The following is a 12,113-nucleotide window of genomic DNA, read 5'->3' as shown; positions in this document are numbered from 1 at the left end:
TCAAGGGAAACAGTAAAACCCACTTGAAAAGATGGGCCATACATTTACAAGACTAGAGACAACTCATAAACACAAGTTGACAGTACAAACTGTATACTTTGAACTATGAGACAATTTGAAGGAAAGGCACAATTATCATGAGGTTATATAAAGCTAATGTGTTACATTTGGTCTAAAAGACAATGGGCTAATATAAAGGAGCGGTTCATGATGAAATATTATCCTGGCAGCTGTGTACAATATGGACTAACATCACGAGAAGCACAATATTAATACTAACACTAATAATATCAAAACACAGACCACTACTAGGTGTCAAGGCTGATATAAACATTTTCATATATATATAAATCTGTCAAATCCTCACAGTCATGATTTGAGGCCAATACTGTTATTTCATTTAACAGATAAGGAAACTGAAGCACTTAAATGATATCTGATTTTCACAGGAAGTGTCCTGCATAGCAACCTCCATGCAGATAAATACAAGCCAAGTACATTTCATTTTCAAAGCAGGCATTGATCATCCAAAGAAGTCAAGAATACTCATGCTGCTATGTAATATTTCTTATTGTTTTTAAATGATTTTGTTGTGGAACACTTCAAACATATACAAAAGTAGAATAGTACACTTTCTTTCTAGTGTACTATTAAGTGTACTGTTAAAGATCGAACCCGTTCCATTCACATGCCTAATCTAGATTCATCTGCTATACCACCACTCATTTCCTGTGCCCCTCCCTCATTATTTTGAAATAAATCCCATATTTTCTATCATTTCATCATCACTAAATTGTTCGGTATGTATCTCTAAAAGATAAAGACATATTTTTCCTTCCAAACATGACCACAATACCATCATGATACTTTAAAATTTACAATGATTGCTTAGTATCAAACATCAATCAGTGGTTGAAGTTCTAATAATATATCTTACTTTAATATTTGTTGAAACTTGCAATGTGCTAGCATTATTAGGTACTTTGACATATATCATTTCATTTAAATTACTGCTACTTGAATTGCCTTTTCCCCACTTTCACTCCTACTAACAGGAAAGACTGTCTCTCCCAGAGGATTCAGGGCCTCCGTAGCGGGCTGCTGTCCGCCTCCCTCCCGGCCTCCTGCTCCTCGGCGCGTTCCCCAACCCTGTACCCGGCGGGCCCATGCTCGGGCCCGGCGCCGCCTTCCGCTGGGATCTGTTCCCAGGCCCAGGGACGCCGGCCCCACCCCAGTTGCCTAGGTGACAAGGGGCCGCTTCTCTCGGCCGAGATCGCGGCAATGTCGCAGGGGACGACTCCTTGGGGGACGACTCCTTGCGGGCCGACCCCGGCAGGGCAGACCCCGGCGGGAACCACGCCCGAATCGGAGGTACGCCGCCCCTTTCCCTTCCCGGTACCGGTGCCGGTACCAGCGACCTCCGAGCGCTCATTCCCAGTCCGCGAAGTCCGCGGCCGAGCCAAATCCGGTCTCCGAAGAGGCGCCACACGTCTGGCCCCGGCTGGTGAGCGGCCCGGGAGGGCGGCGGGGCTGGGAGCTGCGCTGTGGTCGCCGAAACCCTCTGCCGCCCGGCGCCCCCCAGCCGGCCCCGGCGCGCCGTGCACGGTGCCAGCGGGTCTAAGTGTATGAATTCTTCCATTGGACGGCTCCGTGCCCAACGCCCTCATAACCACGCGCTTCTACCGCAGGTTTTGTTTTTTGGTTTTTCGTTGTTGTTTTTTTTTAATTCTAGGTAAAATAAGTGATCTCAGATTTTTAAATGGGCCAGTCTCTTTTGGAAGTTGCTACTAATTCTGTAATGATTACAGTGTTGCGATTGCTCAAAAGGTGTCATGAAATAATAGCTGTTTACTGGTGTTGGACTGATTAATATTAGAAGATTGGTGTTTCCATTATTTTGCCATTTTTCTAAAATAAATACAGGTCAAAGGACACTGGCTGGAAAATCTTCTCTGGTTATGGCTTTAGTTGCTCATCAGCTTGACTTTAGGAAAGTTATTTAATCTCCTTGGACACCGGTGGCTTCCTGTGTGACAAAAGGTTGATCTTTAGGCCCCTCCCATCACCAGCTCTCCATAGTAAATGGGTTTTAAGTAACTTTACTCATAAACTTAATATCCTGAGATTTTAAGAACACACCTGCCGCGCCAGATATTACAAAAAAATGTTTAAATCTTTGCACACGGAGTCTGTTATGATTGTTCCTAGGAAGTTTTTTTTCCTCCGTTTTGTTAAGGCTCTCAAGGTGAATAATCATGTCTTAATTAACATTGCTTTGCTTGACTTCCTTATTCGTTGGTCTAAACAACATTCTTTGTGCAGAAGATAAGTGTTAGCTGCAATTTTATAAATGAGGAAACACAGAGCCAATAATTCCATGCCTTGCTCAGAGATATGTAAGCTGTTCCCAGTCGAGATTCCTACCAATACTAAATGCAGACCACTAAGGCATGCGGACTCTCATATGAGCCTTTTGAAATTAGCAGACATTAAAAGTACATTTTAACGTGATAAACTGGTTACTAAGCCTGTGATCGCTAATGTAAGTAATACAATTTCAAAAGTAGCACAGGAAATTTTCCAATTAAATTGTGTTATTTAAATATATACCAAGCTTAAGACAATGCACAATTATCAGTGTACACGTACACATGCTCACCCACGTAGATCATGTCCTTTCCAAAAAGACTGATCATTTGGGAGTTTTAATGAATCTGGACTTTAAAAAAATACATAATTTTTTAAAAGATGTAAAGAAGTGCTATGCTTCAGGAAAAAAGAAATCATTTTATAATGGTTGAGTCAGATGAATGAGCTAGTTATAGACTTTAGGTGATTATCTACCCTCTTAGGATTGTCAGCTTGCACATTTGTCAACTTCTTGGAGGGCCAGGTATTCTCATGACATGCAATTCAGGATGTGCTCAATCACTTAGTAACAAACAGAAGAAATCAAGTTGTAACAGTGACTCAATTAGCAGTGCTCATTTACTAAGATAACACGCTAATTCGCTGCTTGGTGGAAACTCCATTTTCCGTTTTAATGAAAGCAGAGTTTCTGTAGTTCATGGGGAATATAGTTGATGCATAGAGCTGTGTCACTCATTAAAACAAGTCCTGCCTGCCACCCATTTGTGCTGATTGGGGGTGTCGTATGTTAGATAGAAAAATGGCAAGATTCTCTCTTGTGGTCTGTTCCCAAGGCCACCACTTTTTAGGTAAATACCGAAAGGTTCTTCTCAGATCAGATTCTTTACAATGTTGATCCCCCAACAGCTAATCACTTATGGTGTCATTTCTAATAAATCATGCTGCTATAAAGACACACGCACACATATGTTTATTGCAGCACTATTCACAATAGCAAAGACTTGGAACCAACCCAAATGTCCAACAACGATAGACTGGATTAAGAAAATGTGGCACATATACACCATGGAATACTATGCAGCCATAAAAAATGATGAGTTCATGTCCTTTGTAGGGACATGGATGAAATTGGAAATCATCATTCTCAGTAAACTGTCGCAAGGACAGAAAACCAAACACCACATGTTCTTACTCATAGGTGGGAATTGAACAATGAGAACACATGGACACAGGAAGGGGAACATCACACTCTGGGGACTGTTGTGGGGTGGGGGGAAGGGGGAAGGATAGCATTAGGAGATATACCTAATGCTAAATGACAAGTTAATGGGTGCAGCACACCAGCATGGCACATGTATACATATGTAACTAACCTGCACATTGTGCACATGTACCCTAAAACTTAAAGTGTAATAATAATAAAATAAAATAAAATAAAATAAATAAATAAACAAATAAATTCTGTATCCAAAATGACTTAGCTAGTAGCCCATGTAGTCAACTGAGCCAAGCAGTTCTGAATTATTTCCTTTCTTGCCAAGTCTATCAGAAATAAATCATAGACTTTCAGTAGTCTGATGTTTCCCATTTGTTGTTTGTGGCCAATACCTAGAATAGAAGTAATTATCCCAATCACATAGTAGGCACTCAATAAATTATGATGACTAATTAAAATCATGGATGGTCTGAGGCATGCCAGGAAAGGTAGTTGTCTATGAGTTACTCTATGAGTTACTGTGAACAAGCAGATATGAGATGCAGATCCAGGGAAATAATTTTTTCTGTGACACTGAATAAGTCCTGCTTGCCAACCTTCTGAATTCAACATCCTGAGTTCTTTAATAATATTGGAGGAAATGCCTCCCTTTACATGGTAAAACTAAACTTTTGGCAGATATCTGTATGAATGCACAACAGAAAAAATGACAAAAATCTGAAAATAAATATTTGTTATGCATAGACCAGTAAGTGAAAGGAGTTTATAAATGTGTACTTGGAATTCAGTGATCGATTTTATATCAATAATTTTTTCATATACTGACTTTCTTAATATCTTCAAAAATATCTAGGGAATAGAATCATAAGTAGTACACTTACAAGGAATATACTTCAACTTACATCAGAGACCTAAAAGAAAACACAAATGATTATTTCCCAACTGCTTCTTCTGAGTAATGTCTCTTAAAGTGTTACCACATCACCCAATAGGTGACAATTACTCAGTGCATTCATGGCTTTATCAGGACAGGATGCTTACATAATTTTGAGGGATAAGATGATGTAACCTGTCTAGGAGATCATCAACATGTCCTGAAGCGGGCCATAGACAACTCTCTCTACATTGGGTGGTCCCTAAAGACTTCAGAAAACGGACCCCACCATCGTTACAGAGAAAACTCAGGGCTCAATTGAGCAGCAAAATTATCAGTTTCCTGCAACATCAGTGTCATTCAAGAAGTATTTCTTGAAATTATGAAAAATTCAATGTAATTGAACACATTGTAATCACACAGTACAGATCAACCTATGCATGCTATGGGGACAATGCCAAAAACGTCACTTAAAATATTATTGAGAAAACAGTACTAATGGACCTCAAAATGTGAGTACATGGTAGCTGTATTTATCAGACACTTACAACCTGTAGCAAATTCTGGCTGTAGCATGGAGATATTGACAAACACTTAGGCTTGTCATTCTTACTGTCGGTGTTTGGGGTTACCGTCTTATTTAAGAAGTCCTGCTCCTCCTCTCCCTTCTGTCTTCCTCCCTAGATGGCACAAATAATCTTCAAAATTTTTCTAATATTTAAAGTTTTATTTTACTATAAAGTTTGGTCTTTAGCAAGTCTAGAATTTTTTTATATTTGAAATGAGGACCTAATTTTATTTCCTTCTAGAAGTGCATTACCGATTATGTCAGCTTCATTTACTAAATAAACTATTTTGTCTCTTCCCATTGAGAACAGACTGACTGTTGCTATCCCATTATACGTATACATGAATGGACAAAATAGGCAGCAGAAGAGAAGAGCAAATCCAAAACTATGTGTGTATATTATATATTATATATAAATTTCATATATTATATATAAATATAATTATATATTATATATACATTTCATATATAAATATAATTATATGTTATATAAACATTTTACATATTATATATATACTTATAAATTATATATTTTATTATATACATTTTTATTTAAAAAATTTTATATATGCATACATATACACATATTTATCTATACAAAATAAATTTTTGGATTCATTATGCTTTTCCACGCACTAGTTTGTCCATTACTGTGTCAATATCATGTCGTTTTACATTCATCTTTAAAATCTATTTTGGAAAGTTCACTCTATTTTTTTTTTGACAAGTATGTCTTCTTCCATAGGAACTAAAAAGTTATTTTGTAAAGTTCCAGAATAATCTCATTGGGGTTTGAGACTGTCATTACATTACATTTATAATGTAGGAAGGACTTAGTTCTTTGAATTTGAAAGTTTTTAATAAATCTCTTTTATCAAGTCTTGTTCTTGAAATTTTTATAGTTTTATAATTTATATAGATATTATACCTTTCTCATATTTATAACCAAGTATAATTCAATCAAGTTTTTACCATTTCTGTTTCTAATTAGCTTCTTATATAGGAAAAAACTGGCTTTTATATATTTATGTTATATAGAATCATCTTGCCAAATTTTTTATTAGTAATACCTTTTTTGTTAGTACAATGTCTGCTTTCTTAGATATGCAACCTTGTAATCCTCAAAAAAGGAGTTTCAAATTTCCTCATTTCTGCTATTTAAGTTACATATTTAGTTTTCTTATTGTATTAGTTAGAACCTCTATAGTGTGTTGAATTACAATAATGTTGGCATCCATAACCTTTTTTTAGTTCCTTGTTTTCATAAGAATGACTTAGGATTTCACTATTCAATATGATGCTTGCAATATGATTTTGGCAAATAGTCTTTTTCGTGTTTAGCATTTTGTTCTTTTCATATTTTACTGGGAGTTTTGCTGGTGAATCTTAGTAAGTTCCTGTTTATTATATATTTAAATAATCATATAATTTGTACCATTTAGTTTGACATAAAAATTATATTAGACCTGTTAATGATGATCCAACCTTGGATCTCTAAAATTAATCTTATTTGGTCATAGGTATAGCTTGTAATTGTTTTAGTATATTTTAAGATTTAATTTTCTAAGATGTATTTTAATTATAATTTTTACATCTGCATTGATTTGTGATTTTGGTTTATAATTTCCTTTTTTGTTAGTTCAGGGTTTTGTGTGTAAACTATGCTGGCCTCTTAAAAATGAACTCTTTATAGTCTGTAAATATTAGACTAACATAGAATTTATGTTTTATATGATTAATAAGTAAAACTACAAGTGTAAAACCATCTGGGCATGGTGACTTTTTGGAAAGCAGACTTCCGGTTTAGTTCATCTTTGATCAGATCAATTTTCTCATCTAACCTTGATCAATTTTGAGAACTTACATTTTCCCAGGAAATCACCCATTTTCTTAAAATTTTCTAATGTATTGCCCCTGAATGTGACACAAATTTGTTTTCTTTATGTTTTTGTCACATTTGCCAAATATTTGCCTATTTTATTAACTATTCTAAGGAATTACCTCTTGCTTTTACTTATTTTTCTTTCACTTTTTCATTATTTTTTTAAATACTGGCTTTTTAGCTTCATAGCAAGACTATGGTAAGGTGAACGAGGCACTCTCCTTGGGCACAGAATTGAAGGAAGTGCCAAAAAACTCAGTAATCAAGATAAGTTCTATTTTAATGCAATACTTTAAAAAAATCAAAACTAATGCTCCCAAAAATCCCTGATGGATTAAAATTTTCAATAAAGACCAGATCTGTATTACTGATTTTTCCTTTTGCTTCAGCTCCAATATGGCTTAGCACAGCACTGCTCCTGCTCCTTGGTTCATTTATTTTCAGGCTTGGAAAAAAAAAAAAAAAAAACACCTTCCAAGTCTAGAATTTGCAGACCAGTCTATGTCCTCTGTGACTAGGAAACTTCTCTTTAGTAATCTTTGGTGAAATCTGTTATCTTCCTTTTGGTGAATACTTATTAAAAATCTTTTTTATATAAAGCACTACCAGTGATGGATACAAAGATGTCCCTAAAAGTTTACATTCTAGAAAGAAAAAATATATACAAATGTGAAAAGTTTAGTTCATATTAGAGAGGGAAAAAAATTAGAGAAAAACATTATCTGGCAGATAATATCAGGCTTACAGCTTTATTGCTCTTGGAATAACTCTTAAAATCCACCAGGTGGTGGAGTAAAATGAATTAACAGTGCCATTTAGCTTACATATTTTCCTAGTTGGAGATGTAATTTTACAGAGAAAGCCACAATTACATATCCACATATTTTAGCTTATTTATGAATTTTCTATTATATCTTTAATTTTTACAAAGCAGAATGTATGTGTTGAAAGATTAAACATTTTTAGCCATCTGATAGCCTTCTCATGCAAGGTACTGTATAAACAAACAAAAAAAGCAGTCTGGTTTAAAATAGGTCCAGGAATGTAATTTAAAACAGAAGAAAAACCCAGAGGCAAACTCCCCTAAAAGATGGTTATATTAAGCCTGCAAATTTTAGTAAAAGAATGAGGCTCTAATATTAGGCATCTTAGCTAGAATTAGTACTGTCCAAAAGGTTAAGATTATTGGATTCTCTTTCATATAGTTCTTGTGTGACCTACTTTTCTCCTACCCAGAGATTTTTCAAATCAGATAAATTGATCTAAATGTCTGTATAATTCACTTTTCATGTATATCTTTATTCATTATTAATATGACAGTAATCTTGTGTGTATTAAAACACATAAAAATGATATTTAATATGAATTCAAATTTAGGTTCAAATGACTTGCCTTAAGTCATAAAATTAATCAGTAGTCAAACTATCATGAGATCTGGAGTTCCTCTAAGTCCTGCTTTTCATCATGCTCCACTCTCTAACAATGTCATCAGATGATGAAGATGAATTTAGACAGTCAGTTAGCAACGTATGTTGACATATCAAGAACTGCGGAATTCTAAAAAGAAATAAAAGATTGAATGACTGTCCCTGAGGAATTTACAATCTAATGGGATTGACACTATAGGAATAATTATACTTTACCACTAATAAAAATATATATAATGAAAATCATTTAAACAAATATATAACCATATATTATAGATCAAAACAGTATCTTAAACAAAAACTGGGTGCATTTAATTCAATTTGTAAATACCTGAGTACCTACTAGATGCAGCATACTAAAATACTTTTTTCTTAATGAGTTTATAATCTAATTATATGACCTAGTTTAGATTAATTGGCCTGCCGTAGCTTACAAAAAAAGTGGCTAATAATGTAGCATATTTTATTTCTAAATTAGATTTTCAAAGATAAAAATGTAGCACAATAACCTAATATTAAATTACAAACATTAAGCCAATTACCATTACCAATAAGTGGTAGGTTTGAGATTTTTCCACTTTTGAAAAAGAAAAAGAATTTGGTATGTTATCTGGTAAAGTACCGCAAGGCAGTTTTTTTTTGCTGCCCTTATCTTTTGTGACTCAATCGCACGGAAGGCTCAATAACTATTTGTTGCACTGAAAAACATTTGCCCTCTTTCCCCCCAAAGTCTCATAATTTTTTATTTTTGTGTAGCTGCTGCTGTCTTGCCTCTATTTCCCAGTCTCCTCTTCCATCTCCCCTTCACAGCTCTTCTCTTCATGCCCTGGCTTTGAGCAGTCTCATCCATTGTCACAGTTGCAGTTGACTCCTAAACCAATGTCTGTAAACTTGACCTTTGTGACTCCAGCATTTCTAACTAAACTCTAAACATTTCTTTCTCGCTATTAGTATTCCACCTTAAACTCAGCCACTGAAATCAACTCATCATCTTGCTCTTTAAAAACTAGCATCATCTTCCAACACTCTATTTCTGTCAGTATAAAAAGGGTTGCCTGGGCACCGTGGCCCACGCCTGTAATCCCATCACTTTGGGAGGCTGAGGCAGGCAGATCACGAGGTCAGGAGGTCGAGATCATCCTAGCAAACACAGTGAAACCACGTCTGTACTAAAAATACAAAAATTTAGCCGGGCGTGGTGGCAGGCGCCTGTAGTCCCAGCTACTCGGGAGGCTGAGACAGGAGAATGGTGTGAACCTGGGAGGCGGAGTTTGCAGTGAGCCGAGATCAGCCACTACACTTCAGTCTGGGTGACAGAGTGAAGCTCCGTCTCAAAAAAAAAAAAAAAAAAAGGTTTGACATGTACAGTTATGCAGGTTGTGCTCTGAGCAAAAGCACTTGGCTGAGGGGTGAGTGGGGGCTAAAACTAGACTCTATTCACAGGCAATACGCTTGGACACAGAGCTGTGTCAGCATTAGGGAAATCTTTTTAGCACTTCCTCCACCCAAAGAGGATATCTTTGTCTAACTCACACAAAGGTGGCATATGTATTATTAGTATCACCACCATTTCCTCCAACTCACCTATTTCAGAAACTCAGAATCTCCATTCTTTCTCCCCTCTTTTAGGCTCCCATAACATGACTACATTCACCACCTTCTTTTCATCCACACTGCCAAGGAGACCGGAGCAGCCCAATGCTTCATCCCTGCACTGTTTAAATAGCCTCTTTGTTTAACTCTTCCTCTGCTCCTGTCTTTCCTTCACCTTCCAGTAGATTACCCTTCCTTAAAGCACAGTTTTGTCTTGTCATTTACCTGCTCAGAACCTTCATGGTTCTGAGCACTGTCTGTATTACTAGAAACAAACTTCTCAGACTACCATTCTTCAACCAGCCAGGGTCTAAAATATTGATGATGCCTTGCACAATGTCCTGTACCTTGTGAACACTCAGTACATATTTGTTGAATCATTAAATTTAAGATTGCCCACCATACCTTTCCAATGCCCACTTCCACCTAAGTCCAACTAGTCACCCTCATGTAACCTTGGTAACATTGTGAACCGCTGATATTTACAGAACTCATTCCTAGCTATCCTATCTTCATAACCTTGGTGTTGCTGGTTCATTCACATGGGGCATTGGCCACACCCAACCTTCCAAATCCTATTCCTGGAATTCCTGTCTATAGAGTTTCCTTGTCTTGTGCCTATACTTGTCCTTTCTTTTAGACTGAATGCCGCATGTATTATGGCTTACTTGTGTTCTTTTCTTCTTTTAACATCAACCTAGGCTTGTTTCTCTCACTAGATGTTAAGCTTCTTGAGATTAGCACATCTTTCTTGTTTGTATTTGCCTCCTCATAAGCCCCAGATTCAATGAGGAATGTGCAGATAATAAATATTTGTTGAATTGAAAACCATCACCCAGTTGTACATATGCCCCAAAGACAGATTGACTAGCCATTTGACTTTTCAGGTGAAAGGTACCATTGCATAATATGGAAAAGAAAAGATACCATCTCGAAGATTGTTGTTTTTAAATGTTTTTCCTGACAGCAACTAGACTACAAGAAGAACCAACTTTGTTACTATCGTGTTTAATATATGAAACGTACAATTAAAATAACTCACTCCACGTTGTGTTTTGGTAGAGAGACGCTGAATTCCAGGAGCATGAAAAGATTCTGTCTCCGGATTTTCTTTCAGTTGCCCAAATCACTGATTTGTTAACGGAGGACATCGATGGAGTTCAAGAGTAAGCATTTCACTATTACAATCACATGTAGAAGAACGGTTCGAGTTCTGCCTCTGTAAACGATTGTGATTACATATTTAAGCTTTTTTCACAATATTTGTTGTGATATTATGCACTGAAATATATCTGGACTTCAAAACACAAAAATTCTCAAATAAGTGACTTTTGGCACTACTCAACAGTCTCCTTTATAAAGAAAATACATTGCAAACCAACTTAGTAATATTTACCAAGAGCAGAGGTTTGTTGATAGAAGCAGGCTCTAGTATATGCTGTCTTCTTTTCTCTTTCGTTCATAAAACTGTCAATATGCACATTAACTTAAAGGATGTTCTCCCTCATTGTAAGAAGAGTAAGTTGTGTTTTCTGTAATTATAGTGGTCAATGCATTTTATTATTTTGGAAATCTTGAGTATTTGCCATCCACCTGTGATTCTCATCAGAAATAATGCTATACTAAGTACTCTGATTGTGTACATGTTACTTAAAAATGTGAATACAATGGAATTTATAGGCAGTAATTCCAATATATGTACATCTCACTCTTTAGGCCATTTATTTCTATAGTAGATCATCTATTTAGAACTTTTGTCAGATACATCCAACAACATAATATCCTAAAAGGTGTTTTTAGTAATCACCCACTTAAAAAATCATCCCACTTTAGAATGGAAGCCTAATTGGCCATCGTATGTAGAGAGTGGGGATGATGTCATGTGCTAGCATCTTGGTATCAGGTCTCTGCAGGCCAGTCCTTGGGACACAAACAGGGTGTCATGGACCATAATGGACAAATAGAAAATGACTCTGTCAGTGGTTATCACTGACAAATCTTACAAATGTTATAGCATAAAGATGACTCTGTACTGAGAAGGGAATATGACAGATGTCCTGGCTGGAAGAAAAATCCGAGAAGGGAAGGTTTATCAAGAACCGGTGAATAACACTGACAGGCCTTTTCCCGAGCTGTTCAACTCTAGCGCTGGCAACCTCTGCTGAAAATTGATGATCTGTGAT

At 36.2% G+C, this 12,113-nt stretch overlaps 1 protein-coding gene across 9 annotated transcripts in view; it reads left to right on the top strand.

Annotated features, from left to right (window-relative positions):
• The first annotated feature begins 1,237 nt into the window (after positions 1 to 1,237).
• CABCOCO1 (ciliary associated calcium binding coiled-coil 1) overlaps positions 1,238 to 12,113 on the top strand; it is a 103,237-nt gene continuing 92,361 nt past the window's right edge. For 8 of the 9 annotated variants that reach the window (XM_002820915.6, XM_054522553.2, XM_054522548.2 and 5 more), the window contains exons 1-2: positions 1,238 to 1,371; positions 10,993 to 11,096. In XM_002820915.6, coding sequence (XP_002820961.4) covers positions 1,282 to 1,371; positions 10,993 to 11,096 — 194 coding nt within the window. In that variant the 5' untranslated portion in view covers positions 1,238 to 1,281. Of the gene's footprint in view, positions 1,689 to 10,992; positions 11,097 to 12,113 lie in introns of all 9 variants that reach the window. The other variant, XM_024253842.3, reaches the window with a different exon arrangement.

This window comes from Pongo abelii, chromosome 8 (assembly GCF_028885655.2).
Source record: "Pongo abelii isolate AG06213 chromosome 8, NHGRI_mPonAbe1-v2.0_pri, whole genome shotgun sequence".
In the NCBI taxonomy this organism is placed as follows: domain Eukaryota; kingdom Metazoa; phylum Chordata; class Mammalia; order Primates; family Hominidae; genus Pongo; species Pongo abelii.
Note: the sequence above shows the minus strand (reverse complement) of the source record. Positions and strands in the feature narration are given on the sequence as shown.